Consider the following 20,817-nt stretch of genomic DNA (forward strand, 5'->3'; position numbering starts at 1 on the left):
ACTGAGCGCAGCAGGTGGGACAGCGGTCAGCAGAGGAGACGGCACTTTTACTGGCCCTCGTCGATTGGCGATGATGATACGCGCGTAGCCGCTGCCACACACGTACACAGATGAAGATCCTCCCCTCCGCCCGCTGTAGCCTATGGAGGCTGTTGGCCATGAGCATCGACTACTTATGTGAGGCTGCATCGACCTAAAAGAGGCCCAGAAAACGCACACAAGACAAAGATCTTGACTTGAAGCTTTCGTGACTGCAGGAATTCATATTCTTTGGGTCTTTCGGCAAAGTCACGTAGATAGGTTCAAAGAAAATAACAAAAAAATACAAAAAACTACCCCCTCATCTTCCTGATGACGAACGCTTGTGTTGCGATCGAAACGCCGTAGTTTTTTAATTTTTAGTTATTTTCTTTGAACCTATCTACGTGACTTTACCGAAAGACCCAAAGAATATGAGACAAAGATCCGCCGCATAGCCTTAATACACATCAGCACTGGGAAAACCAAGGCGGCCGGACACGGTGCTGGCCAGATCAGCCTCTCGTGCGACCGGGCCGGTTTCCATAGGTGCTGCTCGCTAACAACACTTGCCCTGTCAGCGTGTGTGGGCTACATGGAGGACCTTTGCGTTTGTACAAAGTGTGTCCCGCGCGGCATGAACAGCGCCGATGATAACCAAGGCCCTGTCAATGTGAACTGGTGCCCCTGCGCGTCACACGGGAAGTCTTGAGAAATGATCAGACGCCGGCAAAGTGTCACGTCTTAGCTTGCATGAAGCAAAGGGAGATTGTCCGTGGGGTGTTATGAGAAATGTAATTCCTACCCTACATGGACCACTCGGCGTCACAGGAGCTTACCACCATGACGCTACGGACACCTCATAGTCACAGCAGGAACAGCTCATCGTCACGCCTCGTCATTTTGGTGACGACGTCGCTCGACTGGACGTCGTACCGGGAAGGCCCCGTGACCACTCGACACACGTGAGGCCCCCAGGGCCCAGGATGCACCAAGGGGCTGAGTCGCGAGGCCTCGGTCAAGGCCCTTTCACCTTTCACGAAAAACAAAAACGTCGAAATGGAGAAACAAAAACCGAGCACGGGGGGGGCGCGGTCACGGAGTAAAGGGAGGGAGATGCCGCATATCGTTTGCATGTGAATGCGCGAGCGTGCGCGTGAGTTGGCGTGCGTGAGCGTTCGTTCAATAGACCGGGGCGCTGCCCCCCCCCACCCCCCGCTCCCACGCAAGCGAGACAACGCGGCGGCGTTTCTCGAGAGCAGCTGGGGAATGCGGCGACGTGAGCCGCCCTCCGTCACGCCGGGCCACGCTGCGTCACGCCATCGCACGGCGCTGCGGGAGCCGTGGTGGGGCCGGGCGCTAGCGCCGTCGCTGCTCGTTGCAGGAGGTCCGCAGTCTGAAATCTGGCAGTCCCCCCCCCCACCCCCCACCCCCCACCCCCTCTCCCCCGGTTAATACAGCGGCGTGCGGATCAACCTTTAAATTACTCGGCGCCGCCTGAGCCACCGTGGACGCTAAAATATCCCGTCAGCGTCGTTCGTCGTTCGCGGAGGAATAGGCCGTTGTCTGCTGGTGACGTAGCTTCAAATTTGCCAAGACTGCGAGTATTTCACCGCACATTACTCGATTTGGGAAAATACAGAGCAACATCGACGCCGACTCCGGCAAGAGTCTTGAGACTCGGCAAGGCCTACTGGGCGAGCAGGAGCACATTGTAAGACCGCTGTTAATAATGATGCCGTGCTATCAACACCATCCAACGCCACTCCACACCATGCCCATGCCAAGCGACGAAACAATCGCACCATGCCCCGCCAAGCGCCATGCAACGCACACACACAGTGCCACATCGGACATCAACATCACATACACCACCACCACGCCGCCCCCCCCCACAGCGAATCACTGCACAGCCACCCAATACTCGCCAGACAAAGCACGGCGCCACCAGGAAGCACTCCGGCAGCCCAACTCAAACCAACTCCACCCAGAGCACCACGCCAAGCCACTCGGAACGATTCCCAGTTACCTGGTGGGTGTGGCAGGTATGGGGCAAGCAACTTGGCTTTCTTCTTCTCATAGCCCTTCTGTGTGATGTCCCCTGCAACGATCACGCACAACACGCGCACACACACACACACGCACGCGTGTTCGCACGCATATGCACACGCGCAGATGCGCGCACGCACACGCGCACGCCTGCACACATCTCCCCTGTTGTCGCCTGGATGTACTCCTGGGACAAGTATTGACGGCGAGTAGTTAACGTTCCAAATTCCAGTGACGAGCGAATCCGCGAAAATCATGAAAGCAAACCGCCGCGATGTTCAAGATGTGTGCTCGCCATGCGAGAGTTCCTGACTTGACCAGGAGGGCAGCAATAATCACTGCACCGAGGGAAGTAACCGCTCGGTGAGCACCGCCTCACTGCCATCTGCGAGTCGCAAAGCGAGCAACGTTTTAGCGAACACCAAGAGAATGCGAAGACGGTGCTTGTTTGGACAAGGTGAAGGACGAGAGAGTAGGGACTGCAATTCAAGACTGCACGAACGAGACAACTAATGGGCCCGTCCATAAATGACGTCACGCGATTGTGGACGATTTTTGACCCCTCATCGTCACACGGCGTCACAAAAAGTCAGACCCCCCCCTAAAATATGACGTCACAAAGCTATGCCTCCCCCCCCCCCCGAAAAAACATAAAACATGCTTCAAATCGCTTTAAACTATTGTCATTGTAGTGCGTATTTAATGTGGCGCTGCACTCTGATGTTGTAGGAGAAAACATTTATTAAAAAGTCTATTTCATTAAGTAGAACGTGTTGTCTATATTTATTTAAAGTTGCGCATTTTGATGCGACGTCACATTTCTCAACCCCCCCCCCCTCGTCACACATCGTCACAAATGTCTGACACCCCACCCCCCCCCCCTAGGTGCGTGACGTCATTTATGGACGGCCCCTAACCCCATCCCGTCGCGAGACTTTAAAGGTACCGATTTATGTGCATGGCAATAAAGTTTGAATTATTTGATGACCCACTCAGTTCAAGCGGTGCTCACACGATCCACCAACAGGCCAAACAGCCGGGCTGGCTGCAGGAGTCATCTTGAAGCTGTTCTCTTTCGGCCAACCGAAGCGAAAGGCAGTGGGCACCCCGTTTCAACCGGGAGCCACGCCAGAGGTCGCAAACGGGTTTTGATTCCTTACCGTACCCGTACCCGGCCGCACCAGGGTCGCAAACGGGTACCCGTACCTGTACCCTACCCGATACCCGGCTACCCGTACCCCCTACCCGATACCCGGCTACCCGTACCCGGCCGGGTATCGGGTAGGGTACGGGTATCGGGTACCCGATTGCGACCTCTGGGATGAAGCCATGTTGCAGGCGCGGGTCGGTTGAGTCTAGGAACTTGAATTGTGAGAAGAGACAAGACGTTGGGAAATGAGTGACAAACGGTGACTCACCAGTGACTCACGGCCTACCCGTACGTACCCGGCCGCACCAGGGTCGCAAAAGGCTACCCGTAGCCGGGTATCGGGTACCCGGTTGCGACCTCTGGAACTCAGCAGCGGCAGCGGCGGTCACGGGGGGTGAACGATCCCTGTGGCACTCGCGGTGAACGCACCTCACGTGAGCTCACCCCCATCAACAATCCCCCCTCCAATTAGCGCTCATTAATGCTGCCAATCACGGCCAATTCATCATCTCTGCGTGACGCTCCGCCCCATGTCTGGCCATCTGCTCCCGTTGGGTGGCACCGGGAGGGCCCGGAGCCACAGGGATCGGTTGGTTCTTGCGCGCAGCGTTCTGGCCATCGCGGGGGAACCGCTCCACGCCCGGCACACCACATCCAGAGTGCACACACCTCTCGGCGCCGTATGGCCCCTGGGCTACTTAATCGTTAGGCGGCACCAGCCGCGGTCGACCCGGCGACCCGGGCGTGCGAGAGGGAACGCCGCCTTTGGGCTGCTCGTTGCCTGGTGGGCGGGCGGGCGGGCGGGCGGCCGTGAAAGGCGAGTTTCACTTTTGTTTGGCAGCCGCACGAAGGATATTCCCGAGGGATTCGCGATCATTTTCCGAGCGGTTTAATTTTAGGGGGCGCTTATCGCCGTCCTCGGTGAGCGGTTGGAGGCGCCCGCGAGCCCTCCCCCGCCCTCCGCGCGGCGCTCGCAGTCGCTCTCCCAAATAAACGACGCGAGGCATCTGGCAGCTGTCGCCTCCTCGTACACAAAGGCAAAGGTCCCCCCCCCCCACCGTGTAGCCTCAACAGGCTGTTGGGGCAAGTGCTGCTGGCGAGCGCTTACGAAGGCCTGGAACGGGCACGCGAGGGGGTGGGTGGCCAACACCACGCCCGAACGCCTTTGTCCCCCCCCCCCCCCGTGGCGATGTTTGCGCACCGCACCAGGTACTCGTTTGAGGCTGAGTCGACCTAGGGGAGGCCCGGGACCGGTTCAAATAATCGTCACCGGTGTTGGCGGTGAGCGGGAGTAGAACCCGGGTGGCCGGGTTTATAGCGCAGCGCGCTAACGGCTACACTACCGCTCCCCACGCACACACACAAAGATCCCCCGTATAGCCTTCACAGACTGTAGGGGCAAGTGCTGTTAGCGAGCACCTATGAAGGCCAGAACGGTACACGAGGGGGTGGGTGGCCAGCACCACGCCCGACCGCCTTTGTCTCCCTAGCGGCGATGTTTACACATCGCACCAGGTACTCATTTGAGGCTGAGTCGACCTAGGGGAGGCCCAGGACCGGTTCAGTTAATCGTCACTGGTGATTGCCGTGAGCGGGAATCGAACCCGGGTCGCCAGGTTCGTAGTGCAGCGCGCTAACCACTACACTACCGCTCCCCACACACACAAACACACACACAGTATACTATATATACAGTATAACATGCGCATACAAAGAGCCCCCGTGTCGCCTCGAACAGGCTGTTGGAGCAGGTGCTGTTCGCGAGCACAGTACTTATGAAGGCTGCCACAGCACACGAGGGGATTGGTGGCCAACAGCAAGCCCGACCGCCTTTGTCTCCCCAGTGTGGATGCTTACACACCACACCAGGTACTTATTTAAGGCTCAGCCACCCTAGGCGAGGCCCTGGGCTAGTTGAAATATTTTGCCAATCTTGTTGGCCGTGAGCAGGAATTAAACTTGGGTCTCCGGCTTGATTGTGTAGTGCACGAACCACGACGCTACCGCTCCCCACCGATAACAAGAGCCGCCATTCGCCACTAAGTGACGGTGACGTCCCACGGCGACTGTGCCAGGCCGGGTGCAGATTGAGGCCACGTGACGTGTCTGGCTGACAGGAGGAGGTCTCGGGACAGACCCAGCAGGTGCAATGGTTTGACTGACTGAGATGACTGGCAGATGCACCATATGTACCCCCCACTGTGCCAACTTGCTGCACTTTATCCGCCAGGCGCTCCGTTTGTTGTTGTGAGCGTCGCTCCTCTGCCCTCAGTTGTTGCTGGAGGGTGACTGCCTCTTAACTGCCCATTAGCATCCTTCACGAGCCTCCTCCACAGAGGCCGATCTTGACACCGCTGGTACCAGTCAGCGGCAAGTCCACCCAGCTCCACATCTTCACGTACCGCATCACTCTATCTCTTCTCCAGCCCATAACGTGCCCGTTTAGTCCTCTCTATGCGGCAAACAGAAGCTGCTTGGGCATGCGGTGGCTGGGTATGCGGGCTACATGACCCAGCCAACGCAGCCTTGCCTACCAGAGGCGTTCACTGATGGGAATGTGTCCAAATCTTTCAAGGATTTGTGAGCTCCTCACACAATCCAGCCTGGTTGAACCCAGGAAGGATCGTAGCCAGGCCAGCCTGAATGTTTCCAACCAGCGCAGATGTTTCACCAGAGGGGCCCACGTTTCACAAGCGTAGAGAAGGGAGGTCATGACTTTGGCCGAGAAGACCCGAAGCTTCGTGTTGAGCGACAGACCAGGCAGGTAGCTTCCACGCAGCATGACGCAGCCGATGAAAACATCATGCCGCTCGACTGAATCGGAGTGAGACCTCTGCTGTCACAAGTGAGTGCGCGCGCGGCGTGGGGCTTCATTTCTGGCCGTCTGGGAGTGGGAACGTGACCAAGGGGGCCCGCAGCCAGCGAAAGAGGCATGCTGGGTGTCGCGTGCCGGGTTTCTGAGATACTTCCGGGGTCACAGACCCAAGTGACACGAATCCCCGGTAGGGCTTGGAAAACACACCACGTACAAATGGCACGTGCACACACACACATATCAAAGACAAAGATTCCCCCATATAGCCTTGAACAGGACTGCAGGGGCAAACGCTGTTAGAGAGCACCTATGATGGCTGGCACGGCACACGAAGGGGTGGGTGGCCAATATCGCGCCCGGCCGCCTTTGTCTCCCCAGTGGCTATATTTATATATCGCACTAGGTACTCATTTGAGGCTGAGTCGACCTAGGGGGAGGCCAAAGACCGGTTCAGATAATCGTCACGGGTCTTCGGGTTCATAGCGCAGCGCGCTAACCGCTACACTACCGCTCCCCACACTTATATCACACACACGTGCTTTGTCTACACAGCTTATAGCAAACACAGCACTGCAATACACATAGACACAGGCGCAAAGCAACACAGCAACAACAACAACAGCTGCCATTCCCCATTATATGACGGTGGCATCAGCCAAGCACTTGTAAAAACTATGAACTATTTTTTATTTTAACAGGTTAGGCCCACTGAGCGAAGTAGCTCTTTTTCAGAAGCAACATGGTCACAAATGACAGCTCAACGAAGTGGCTTATCGCGTGGAAATATATAGCAGCCAAATACTCTCAACGCGTCATGTTGATTCTAAATGTGGAGGGAAAAACCGGAGGACCCGGAGAAAAATCCACGCGACCACGGAGAGAGAGAGAGAGAGAGACACGCAAACTCCAAATATGCAGCAGGCGTCAAGAGAATCAGGATCAAACCCACGACCTCATGTAAACCCGGCGAGCTATTTAACACCTCGCCACCACCATGCTTAGTAATGTACAGTACATATCCTCGCACACACTTTATCACCGAGTCTCCAGCCTCTTTTTCAGGAGGGTCCTGCCAGGTTCTACAGTAGCAGGCGATGCTGCTGCTGCTGCCTGTAATCCCAATCGAGTAATCTGCGGATGATTTTTCAGCATTGTGGCGTTTTTGGCCAACGCCATTAGTTTTGTGTGGGTTCTATTTACTTACACTGGTCAACAACAAAAAAAACATTTTTTTTCTGGCCTGGACTTTTGCAGCTGGTTTAGACTAATTTCAGGGTGCTGATTCCAAATCTGATCTCAGATTTGCTCTATATCATCTCATTTTTATGCTATCGGCATACCCCATTTCCATTGATTTTACCCGAAATTAACTCTGTCACTTATGATTGCAAGTTGTTGCGAGTCAATGACTGCTTTAGTGTTAAAATATGGTGCTGTATTTTTAGGATAGTGTGTTTATAATATAATTTTATGTAGATATCCACATTTATTTAATATTTTTCTTCTGCAGTTTTTATTGAAAATGCAATATTTTATATCTCAAAAACCTGATGTGATAGACAAAAACTGATGCCAGATTTGGAATCAGCACCCCAAAATTACCTTAAACCCGTTGGAATACCTTATGCCAGAAAAAGTGTGTTGACCAATGTAGTTTACGGTCTCCCTTGGGAGGAGACCAGAGGATCGGGAGGCTGTGCGGCATGCGTGTTAGCGTGTTACTGTGTTAGCGTGTTACTGTGTTAGCGTGTTAGCGTGTTACCAACCACGCCATTGGTGCGGCGGTGTAATGTCCATGATGGAGGTTTTGAAATCCTTTATATTAAGTTCACTTGCTTGCTTACGACCGTGCAAATTTTTCGGTCGTTTTTTAACCCACTTCCCGTGATCCAATCGAGCTGACATTTTGCACACAGACTCGTTGTGCGTGACAATGTGTTTTCGTGAAAAAAAATTCCAAAATTTTACACTTTTTAGGGGAAAATAAATAAATATTTAATTACCAATTGCTTAATGGTGGCAGCCATTCATCTGACCCATAGGTGGCAGCCATCTCAAGCCAGAGGACGAGAGGACTCTAGCCGCCACGCATATAAAGGATTTATAGTGAAAAACTTTGTTTTTACGGATTAATTTTTTTCTGTGTTAGATCAAGTAAATACATAAATGTGTCGTGAAACGCGCGCCCCGAACAAAAGCTGTTTAGGCATGTGGTGGCTGGGCATGCGGGCTACATGACCCAGCCAATGCAGCCTTGCCTGCTGGAGGAGTTGACCGATGGGACTTAGTCTAGATCTTTCAAGGATTTGTGAGCTCCTCACACAATCTAGCCTGGTTAAACCCAGGATGGATCGTAGGCAGGCCAGCCTAAATGTTTCGTAAGCATAGAGAAGGAAGGCAATGACTGTGGCCGAGAAGACCTGAAGCTTCGTGCGACAGATCAGCTCACTTCCACACAGCGTTATACAACCGATGAAAATAAAATGCCGCTTGACTGATTCAGTGAGACAACTGCTGTTAAACCGGTGCCGGTCATGAGCACACTGCCCATGTATGAAAAACTCTCCACTCTCTCCACCACTGCCCTATCACCAATTGGGAGTTGTGGGGGTGGAGTGTCCGATGGTACAAAATACCCTGGCAGGTGGCTAGTTTTGGTGGGGATGATAGTAAGGCCCCACCTCTTAGTGGCAAGCTCCAGGTCCAGCAGCAGCGCCTTCAACTCCTCCTTTGAGTGAGCAGCAATTACCAGATCATCGGCATGGTTGAGCAATAGCGAGCCATGCCTTGACCACACCTGGGCATAGATCAGCCTCCCATTGTATCTGTACCAGATGGAAATTCCTCCAGTACAGCTATTGGACGCTTCATGAACTACGTGGTCGAAATCTATGTTGAATAATGTGGGAGCCAGAGGACATCCCTGTCGCACGACCAACACTCCTCGCCTCTGGTTGATGGGAAGGCGAGCCCAGAGTAGCCTGGGGCTTACAGCTTCCCACACCTCGCCACCACGCTCCCACGCCCCCTTCATTCTTTTGTTCAGAAGAAGAGCCACTCCCTGTTGTTTGGCAGTCTCCTGCCCCGAGAAGAGGACTGTCCACCCCTCATGATGGCAGGAGCCAGAGCCGATCCACCAGACCTCCTGAATACCACAGAGATCCAGGCGGTCCCGGTCCAACTCCCGACAAAGGAGTGGCTACCTCTCCTCTGCAGTGAGCGTTCGAACATTCCACGTGGCCACACGTAATGGTTTTTGTTGTTTCTGGAGGAGCCCCGAGGGTAAGGATTCAGTCTCCTGGCTCCGCCAAATGGGATTTGGCCAGGAGACATCATAGACGCCTGTCACCCCGGGGCCTCCGGCACAAGCTTATTAATTACATTTTTTCAGTCGTGGTTTACTGGTAATTAATTGAAGGTGGAGGGATTACCAGCCCCTCGCACCCGTCCAGAGCCCCCATTGGGCCACTGTGGTGGTTACAAACGCCATGAGCGGAAAGGCCAATTTAAATTGGCCCTCCACCCACGGCACTGCCCACCACGGCGTTGCCGTCCGGCACCACGAGGAGGTAGGGGGTTGTTTTTGCACACACACACGCATTCACACGCACACACACGCATTCACACGCACACACAACCAGATATGCGCACGCACGCGCGCACACGAAACCCGACTAAAGTTTGAAAGTTTCTGTGCTGTTCGCACCCAGACGTGGATCAATTTGTTTAAACAAAATCCTTACAACAATTACGTGGCAGACAAAAGCAGCGATTGCTATTTAGGTCTAAATTACTCCTTCTGATGAGATGGGTTAACGGCACCCTTCATTTCCAGGCGAAGAGCCAGACAACTCCACGGAGCAACATCCTCCCCATTGCCAGGCGATCCTGGCATTTACGCCTCGCGGCGGAGTTGCCACGGTGACTCCCCATTGTCTCTGCATGGAGACACAAAGCTCAAAGACAGAGATCCACCGTATAGGCTGAACAGACCGTTGGGGCAAGTGCTGTTAGCGAGCACCTATGAAGGCCGGCACGGCACACGAGGGGGTGGGTGGCCAACACCTCGTACGCCCGGCCGCCTTTGTCTCCCCAGTGGCGATGTTTACACACCGCACAAGGTACTCATTTTGAGAGCTGAGTTGACCTAGGGGAGGCCCCAGGACCGGTTCAGATAATCTTCACTTGTGTTGGCCATGAGCGGCAATCGAACTTGGGTCGCCAGGTTCGTAGTGCAGCGGGCAAACCGCTGCACTATCGCTCTACACTACATGGAGATACACACACACACAACAGTGTATATTCTAAAAAAACTCAACACAATCGTCACCAACACTGCCTTAAAAGTATATGACAGGTGACGTTTCGGGCAATGGCCCTTCACAGCACATAAGTGAAGCTAAACTATGCTTGTTGATGCGCTATAAAAAAAAAGGGCCACTGCCCGAAACGTCGCCTATTACATACTTCTGCGTTCATGGCCACACACATGCACCCACGGCGTTATTAACGAATGCCGTCAAATATCTTCGGGTCGCGTGCTGAAAATACTTCTAAAATGACGCAACCTCTACCGTCACGTGATCACGGGGCGACGCTCAATCCACTGCCGCACGAAGGCCTCTCCAAGCCACCGTCATCCCTCCTGCGGTGCAACGCCCCGCCGGGCGCCTGCCTGTGAGGCAGAGGTCGCAACCGGGTACCCGATACCCGTACCCTACCCGATACCCGTACCCTACCCGATACCCGTACCCTACCTGACACCCGTAGGCTACCCGATACCCTACCCGATACCCGTACCCTACCTGATACCCGTACCCTACCCGATACCCGTACCCTACCCGATACCTGTACCCTACCTGACACCCGTAGGCTACCCGATACCCTACCCGATACCCGTACCCTACCCGATACCCGTACCCTACCCGATACCCGTACCCTACCTGACACCCGTAGGCTACCCGATACCCTACCCGATACCCGTACCCTACCCGATACCCGTACCCTACCCGATACCCGTACCCTACCCGATACCCGTACCCTACCCGTTACCCTACTCGATACCCGGTAGCCGTTTGCGACCCTGGTGCGGCCGGGTACGGGTAGGCCGTGAGTCACTGGTGAGTAGCCGTTTGTCACTCATTTCGGGTAGGGTACAGGTACGGGTAGGGAACGGGTACCCGTACCCGGCCGGGTACGGGTACGGGTACCCATTTGCGACCCAGGTGCGGCCGGGTACGGGTACGGGTTAGGAATCAAAACCCGTTTGCGACCTCTGCCGTGAGGCGACCTCAACGCTGGATCTCCGCGGTGGATGTCCTCACGGTCAGTCGGCTTCCACCCCGTAGTTGTTGTTGTTGTTTGACTTGCATCCCACTGGGATTTTTGCACACAGCGTTGGTGTACGGTGATTTTTTCTGCAATATTTTGCCGTCTTTTCTTCAATTTTCTGTTTGCACTCAGTCACATATTCACTTTAAGATGTTTTTTGTTCGTGTTTTTGTTTTTTGTTTGTTGCGGTTGCACCCGATTCAAGAGCCGAATGGCTCACAGGGCTACACCTAATACATGAACTTGAACCCCGTACAGGCCCAAGTCCACACCTATTGCTCTCAACGGTCAACGTGCGTATGTCCTGGCTATCCGTGAGCTCTCCTCTCTTCCTGTCTCCCCAGTGGGATCCCACGCGCGCATCTCTCAACTCATCAGCTGCTCGTAGGAAACCACTCACGTGTCATTTTTGAAACCTGTGCGACAGGAAGCATTTTAGAAAATGTGATTATCATCATCATCAAATCCCCTGGTGTAAAGTGCAGTCTCCAACTTGTATTATCCATCCTGTGTCTCTCTGTTTTGTATGTTATTATGTAAATATGTATGTGTGTGTGTTGAACTTATTTTGTACCGTACGTAGCCAACCGTGCTAATTGGAGGTGCCGGGGAAGGACAAAACACGAAACACAAAAGCAGTGTTTTGCTATTGAGAAGATCCATTGCCCCGAACGCTAGCTTGTATTTGTTCCACATCATGCCAGCGTTCTTGATGGATGTGTTGAGTTTTCTCTCTCAACCGGAGAAAACTTTCACGATTTTAGGATTTGGCTGCGACATCCAAAGACACAACGGTCGGTGATGACTTGACCTGACGAATTGGGGTCACGGGGGTCGTTAATGTTCACTTAACAGCAGATGGCGTGCTGCGGCAATGACAGCAGCCTGGGGGGAGGCATCGCAAGGCATCTGTGGAAGTCACTCACGACACACACACACTCACGCACTCACGACACACGCACATACACACACACGCACACACATACACACACACACGCACACACGCACACACACACACATACACACACACACACTCACGACACACACACACACATACACACACATACACACACACTCACGCACTCACGACACACACACACATACACACACACGCACACACATACACACACATACACGCACACACATACACACGCACACACACACACATACACACGCACTCACGACACACGCACACACATACACACATACACGCACACACATACACACGCACACATACAAAGAGCCACCGTGTGTAGCCTTCACACACTGTTGGGGCGTTTGCGAGCACCTAGGAAGGACGGCGCAGTATGGCCAAAACCATGCCCGGCCGCCTTTGTCTCTCCCGTACTGATGTTTACACCATGCAACAGTTGTGTATTGAAGGCTGAGTCGACCCAGGGGAAGGCCAGCACCGCTTCGTATCACTCGCAACAAATGTTTAGTCGTAGCCAGAAATCTAGCCGGGTTTGTAACGCAAAGGCACGGACAGTCACGTGACGCACTCGCGCACACACTCTGGCATCTGGATCTAAAGAGGGGCATCACAAAATCAGAAAAACACGAGACGGACGGAGCGAGCGAGCGAGCGAGCGAACGAAGGACGGGCAGCAGGTAGGGCGCAGGCGGGCGGGCATGCGGGGAACGCGGGAACGCTCCGCAGAGATGACGAGATGGTAATCGAACCCCCCTAAAGTGATTTGTCTATGAATGCGTCTGCGTTGCGCCTCCCGATGTCTCGAGCGAGCCCGCATTTAATCCGCGGGCCACTACCACGAATTGAATTCGAGTCGTTTCATAACGGGGCCCACGCAGAGCAGGATGCGAGGTCGCTCCTCTCCCAAAACCCCAAAAGCCTCGAATGGACGGTGGCTGGGACCTGGCACCACGTGGCCCCTCCCGAAGACACGAGAGGACGCTCGTGTCGCGAGGCCGGTGCCCCGGTGGCGGGACACGTGGGGCCAGGACGGCTCGCGGCGGGCAAAACCCTTGGCCGCACCGACGTCACCGCGCTCTTCAACGTACAAGTTAATCAAGCAGGAGGAACATTTAGAAGCCAGGGGTCTTTTATTTAGCCACCCCCCAGGAGCAGACCTTTACCAATCGAGGCTCGTGAAAAGTCGCCTCTTTTGCTCGGGTGACCTGGGGCTGCTACATCGACTCCATCACCAGAGGCGTCATCCCAGCCGGGATGCATCAGAGTCGGTGACACGGAAGATATTTGCGCGGCCGACGCACCGCACCCACCGTGGCCGCCCTCGCGATGGCTCTGGCTACGAGTCGCACGGCTTGCTGCGGTCTGTGAGATGTCAGTACGAGATGAACCCCACTTGGTCGGGTCACGTGACGGCCATGTTGGCGCTGTGTGCAGGGGCGTAATTCTAGATTTGAAGCTTTCGTGACTGCAAGGATTCACCATTCTTAGGTTTTTTCGGTAAAGTCACGTGGGTAAAAAATTAAAATTAATTTTATTTTTATTTTACTTTTATTAATTACATTTTTTTTACCTACGTGACTTTACAGAAAAACCTAAGAATAGGGACGTAATTTTTTTGCTCGATATTTTCGAAGGTCGCTCGCTGGTGGAGTTAAGTCAATGGCAGTAGCCGTGGCCAGAGCGAGAGGCACGGTGGGTTGCAGTGTGAGCCGGGTTCGCCTACTCTGACAGAAGCCAAGCTCAGGACGCAGCGTGACCTGAGCTATTTGGTTTTTTTTTAAAGGTCAATCAGTCGAGATTTTAACCGAACGCTGGCAACCAAAGGTTAGAATCTCGCCGCACAGCGTTCCCTCCTCACGCTCGCAGAGAGCAGCCACGCGGGTGAGGAGTCGGCACCAAATCCCCCCCCCACCACCACCCCCTCCAAGATCTGCAGTCCTTTATATATGAAGGCATTATCAGCCAATTCATGAGCGTTAACAAGTGGGAGGATAGCGGAGCACCTGAAGAAACCCCACGCGTGCCAGTGAGGGAGCAACACCCTATCCCACATTTTGCCGTGCCGCTTTCTCCCGGCGAGTCGGGACACGGCTCCTCCTCGGGAGGGCAGGGGAGGGCAGGGGAGGGCAGGGGAGGGCAGGGGAGGGCAGGGGAGGGCAGGGGAGGGCAGGGGAGGTTTGACCGCATCGGTGCGGCGATCCACCAAATCCTCGCCGCTGCCTCCACTAGCCGGATCGCCGGCTGCGTCGCGAAGTCGTACGGGCGCCGTTCAAAGTCGGTAGCAGCGAACCCCCTACCCCCCCCGCCTCCCACGCAAAATTCCCTTCATAAGCATCAGCAGCAGCAGCAGCAGCGCGGTTATTTATACCAAAGTGCGAACGCGAGCGTTGCAACAGCTGTTAAATCGTGAACTTTCACCTCCCACTGACCCCCCCCCTCCCCCCCACCGCCCCTTCCCTAATCACGCAGTCCCCCCTCTCGCCTCGCACTTGACTCCTCTCGGCTCCCAGTGGAGTGAGCTCCACGCCACCCTCTCAGCATTTCTCACGAGCTCGCAGGCGGTCACGGGCACCCCCCCCCCTGCCCCCCCCCCCAACCCCACGTGCAAGTCGCAGGTGTGGCCTTTAGCCAGCGGCGCCAATTCCATGGATCTATGGCAGGACCTCGCCTGTGCTTGACGTGGCCACGACTGGCGGTGGTGGCTTTAGTGATGCTGATGAGCGACGGAGATGATGGTGACAACGGCGGTAGATAATCATGATGATGGTAGCAACAAGAGATGATGAACAACCTCTTGACAATGATGCTGTATGTTGAACTTCTTTCACGCCGTACCTAGCCAACTGCGCTAATTGGAGGCGCGGGGGAAGGACAACAAACGAAACACCAAAAAGCAGCGACGAAGAAATTAGCTTTCAACCTAGATGATTTAAAAGTGCGTAGCTCCAGTGGCTTCCTAATATCGGAAGGAAGAGTGCGTTCCAGACGGCCGCAGAAACGCATCTGAACGCGCGCGATGCGGTGACCGCCTTTGGTTGACGGTTCGCCGAAAGCCGCTGCGAGGATGAGTGGAGTTCGCGTGATGATGGTTTGTGCTCCTGACGACATCAGCAAGGTGTCGTGGTTCATTTGTGGCGAGCACTTTGTGTGCGTAATGAGCGCGACCTCACGATGTATTCGTTTGGTAACCAGAAACCAATGCAGCTCGGCGAGCACTGGACGGACAGGGTCGATCAAGACATCGGCGCTAATCGCGTTGATTGATATTGATGATGATGACGACGGCGGCGACGATGGTGTTAATGACGGGGACACGGTGACAGACGCACAAAGAGTGATACGAACAAAGCGAGAGAAACAGAGAGAATTCTAGATTTTGAAGCTTTCGTGACTGCAAGGATTCATAGTTTTTTCGGTAAAGTCACGTAACTTGTATTTAAGAACTTGCATCTTGGAATCCCTGCCTTACTTGATACAGCAAATCTGGCTGTGACGGTCCCACCTGATGACGGAGACTTGTGTTGCCTCCGAAACGTCGTGATTTTTTATTATTATTTTATTTTGATTAATTTTAATTTCATTTTTTACCTACGTGACTTTACCGAAAAAACCAAGAGTATGAACAGAGAGAACTTGGGGGGAGTCGTTTGAAGGCGAGTGGGGCCCGTGAGTGTGCGCGTGGGCACGGCGAGGGTTAGACCACTGGACGCCTCAAGTCCACTCCATTGTTCCGAGCAGCAGCAGCAGCGAGGCACACAATGAAAACACGTGACCAGGTTGCAACGGAACATCGATTAAAAAAAAATCAAAATCCGTGATCGATTGTCCATGGCTAATCATTGGCCCACCGCCATCCCGACTCGCTCCACTTGTCCTCACGAAGTCGCGGTGAACACAATGAGATTTCTTGAACAAAGAGAGAGAGAGGGGGGAGGCGTGGAAGGGGTGGAGGGGGCGAGGGTCAAACTCCATCCTTGACCCCCGCCCGACACGACCCCCGGCAGCAAGCGGCTGCCACAACAATGGGACGCACGGAAATCCGCGGAAGGCCCCGGACGACGCCGTCGCACGCAAGGTTCACGCGCGCGCGTGGGTCGGCAACTTCGAGCGACTCCTTAAAGGCATCCGTGGTTGTGGGTTGAAATATCTGGACGTCCCAAACGTGATCAACTCACTGCTCGGACGTGCGTGGCGATGTGTAATCGTTTTACCTTTCCCACCTCCGGATGAGGCAACGCCAATGATGATGCTGCCCTGATGATAAAGTCATGATGATGATGACGACGGTGGTGATAACTGGCGATGACTATGCTGCTGCTGCTGCTGCTGTTGATGCTGCTTATGATGATGATGATGACTTACTGCCACTGTAGTAGATAACGCTGCTATTGTTGTTCCTGCTACTCCCGATGACGACAATAACGCCACCGCCACCATTGTTGCTGCTGCTGCTGCTGCCACTGCTGATGCTGTTGCTACTGCTTGATGACGACACCTGCGAACCTTCAAACCCAGCCACGTGGGAACCGAATGAGAGCCCACAGAGCCGTCTCCTCTGCAGGGATGGAGAGCGAAAGGTCATCACGATCCGTGCTACTGCCGCCGCGACCAGGTGACCTCTGCTCAGGCAGCCTTGCTGCCGGGTCCACACGCCGCTGATGGGATTTGCTGGCATCACAAGAACACGGCGTCCCGCGTGTACGCACGCCGACAGCAGGACACCCCATGCCCCTAACTCCACCGAAGCACAAAGCTCCATCCCCTGTAGCCCCCTGTACTCCCGTCAGCATCTGTACTCGGGAAGCAGCACGTCAGAGCTTGTGTTTTGTTGTGCACGTTCACCACAAAGTTGTACTGTGCGTGGTTAAGGGGCCGTCCATAAATGACGTCACAAGATTTTGGACGATTTTTGACCCCCCCTGACGTCACACGGGGTCACAAAAAGTCCGACCCCCCCCCCCCCTCAAATATGACGTCACAAAGCTCTGCCCCCCCCCCCCCCCCCAAAAAAAAAAACATATTTCCATTTTGAAAATAAAACACGCTTCAAATCGCTTTAAACTATTGTCATTGTCGTGCGTATTTAATGTGGCGCTGCACTCTGATGTTGTAGGAGAAAACATTTATTTAATTAAGTAGAACGTGTTGTCTATATGTATTTAAAGTTGCGCATTTTGATGTGACGTCACATTTCTCACCCCCCCCCCCCCCATCGTCACACATCGTCACACAAATGTCTGACCACCCCCCCGCCCCCTAGGTGCGTGACGTCATTTATGGACGACCCCTAATGCAGACAGGGATTCCTTGAATAAGGATTCTGCACGGTGTTTTAACATCTTGACACCGGTTTGATTGGCAGCAAGTGTAAAAGCTATTGTTATATTTTAATATACTGACAAGAAAGGTCCCATCACATCGTTGCGCAAAGTCACTCATGCCGGGGAAGACAACATGAGTTGCCACGTGCGTGAAGTTTTCATCGTACAATAAACAAAACATCCCAAATTAAATACGCAATTTGTCATTTAAATCTGCACACACGCGTTCCATGACGCACAACTGCGCACCCTGCGTCCCCCCCCCTCTCGTCGCCCCCCCCCCCACCACCTCGCCCCCCCCCACCTGAGTCGCCCCCCCCCACCACACACACACACAGACACACACACACAAACACACACACAAACACACACACAGACACACACACACGCACAAAGACACACACACATAAACACACACACAGACACACACACACACACAAACACACACACACAAACACACACAGACACACACACACACACAAACACACACACACAAACACACACAGACACACACACAAACACACACACAGACACACACACACACACACACAAACACACACACACAAACACACACACAAACACACACACACACAAACACACACACACACACACACAAACACACACACACACACAAACACACACACACACACAGACACACACACACACAAACACACACAGACACACACACACACAAACACACACACACAAACACACACAGACACACACACAAACACACACACAAACACACACACACAAACACACACAGACACACACACAAACACACACACACACACAAAGACACACACACACAAACACACACACAGACACACACACACACAAACACACACACACAGACACACACACACACAAACACACACAGAGACACACACAGACACACACAGACACACACACACACAAACACACACAAACACACAGACACACACACAAACACACACAGAGACACACACACAGACACACACAGACACACACACAGACACACACACAAACAAACACACACAAACAAACACACACACAAAACACACACACAAAACACACACACAAAACACAGACACACACACAAACACACATACACACAAACAGACACACACAAACACACACAGACACATTCCTTGCACCAGGACCCGTGCCAACCGCGCCAGGCCCCAGGAGGGGACGAGGAGGAGGAGGGGGGGCACAATGCCCCCCCCCCTACCCCCAGCAGCTCCTCTGTTGTGTTGGTTGTGGGCAATCAGAGCATCTCCCTCGGGCGAAGTGGAATGAGAGAATGTGTGCGTGTCACTGCCGCGTGGTGGTACATCTCATACAATGCCGGCGGTTGTTGTTGTGTCTGCGTGAGTTGTATGGAACTGTGCAAGTGTATCTGTGTGTGTGCGCTCGCTAACAGCACTTGCCCTCGACAGTCTGTCAAGGCTATAGGGGGAGCTTTGTCTTTGCTGGGGGCGTGTGCGCGGAGAGCGGTGGCGTAGTGGTTAGCGCTATGCTGCGCTACCAACACGGTTCACCCGAGTTCGATTCCCGGTGACGATTATATGAATCGGTCCTGGGCCTCCCCTAGGTAGACTCAGTCTCAAATGAGTACCCGGTGCGATGTGTAAACATCGCCACTGGGGAGACAAAGGTGGCCGGGCGTGGTGCTGGCCACCCACCCCCTCGTGTACCGTTCCGGCCTTCATAGGGGCTCGCTAACAGCACTTGCCCCAACAGTCTGTTTAGGCTACACGGGGGATCTTTGGCTGTGTGTGTTGGGGAGCGGTGGTGTAGTGGTTATCACACTGCGCTATGAACCCGGCGACCGACCTGGGTTTGAGTCCTAGCCAAGGTAAACATGCGTGGCGAGTGATTTATGAACTTGTTCTGGGCCTCCTCTGGGTCAACTCAGACTTAAAATGGTGCAGTGTGTAAACATGAGCACTGGTGAGACAAAGACTGCCGAGCGTGGTTCTGGACACGCTATCTCCACCCCCCCCCCCCCCATGCGACATTCAAATCTCAATAGAAGCTGAGTACCAACATCACACGAACCTTGACTTAAAACTTTCGCGACTGCAAGAATTCATATTCTATGGCTCTTTCGGTAAAGTCACGTTGATAGAAAAAAAAAAGAAGAATAAAATAAAATAATAAAAAGTAAGTGAATTAAAAATAATAAAAACGTTTCGATCGCAACACAATCGGTCGTGCTTGCAATCGAAACGTCGTGATATTTTTTTTTATTTTTTATTGACTTTATTATTTTATTATCGTCATCACGACCGATTGTGCTTGCGATCGAAACGTCGTGATATTTGATTTTTTTTTATTCACATTATTATTATTTTTTTCTATCACACGAAACGGTCGCCCGAAAACCTCCATGGGGGATGTCTGTGTGAAGGAATGCCAATGTACACGCGCGTGTATATTTAGCGCGCGCAGAGTGCCTGCGGTTGCTATCCGAGCACAGACATCGCTCCCAGCCTCACTGTCACTGCCCACACATGGCCTTCTCGGTATCGGCACTAAACAATTGCATTTACATCGCTGCCTTTAGTCAAAAGGGCGCTCGCTGTAGAATAGCAACGGCATGTTTCAAGTTCAAGTTCATTTATTTGGTATAGCCCTGTGAGCCGTTCGGCTCTTGAATCGGGTGCAACCACAACAAACAAAAAACATGAACAAGAAAACATCTTAAAGTGAATATGTGACTGAGTGCAAACAGAAAATCCAAGAAAAGACAGCAAAATATTGCAGACAAAACACCGTACACCAACGCTGTGTGCAAAAATCCCAGTGGGATGCAAACGTGACAACTACATGACTGATTCAAGTGTCAGAATGATGATGATGATTACAATATCCACTGATGTTGTGAGTGATTACAGTGATGATAATGTGCATACGACTGATTATTACGATGATGATGATGATGATCGCAAAAGCAACGATGCTTGAGATGACAATGGTGCTCATGATGATAATCATGGTACTGGTGATGATGGCGAAGACGATGGTGGTAATAAGATGTCAACTACCTCGCCTGGTATACAGAAGGTCGTGGCTTCGACCCTGACGCCTGCTGCTGTATATTTAAAGTTTGTGTGTCTCCCTCTCCCCGTGGTCGCGTGGATTTTTCTTTGGGTCGTCCGGCTCTTCCCTCCACATTGAGAATTGACGTGTGTTTTGAATACTCTTTTGTTCT

The 20,817-nt window shown here is 53.1% G+C and overlaps 1 protein-coding gene across 1 annotated transcript in view; it reads right to left on the bottom strand.

Moving 5' to 3' along the window:
* Positions 1-20,817, bottom strand: part of LOC144723131 (disco-interacting protein 2 homolog C-like) — a 168,382-nt gene that overhangs the window by 94,984 nt on the left and 52,581 nt on the right. Inside the window, exon 2 of the mRNA XM_078601714.1 lies at positions 2,048-2,119. Within this exon, the coding sequence (XP_078457840.1) occupies positions 2,048-2,119 (72 nt within the window). The remainder of the gene's footprint in view (positions 1-2,047; positions 2,120-20,817) is intronic.

Source organism: Lampetra planeri, chromosome 1, assembly GCF_965212315.1.
Source record: "Lampetra planeri chromosome 1, kcLamPlan1.2.h2, whole genome shotgun sequence".
Classification (NCBI taxonomy): domain Eukaryota; kingdom Metazoa; phylum Chordata; class Hyperoartia; order Petromyzontiformes; family Petromyzontidae; genus Lampetra; species Lampetra planeri.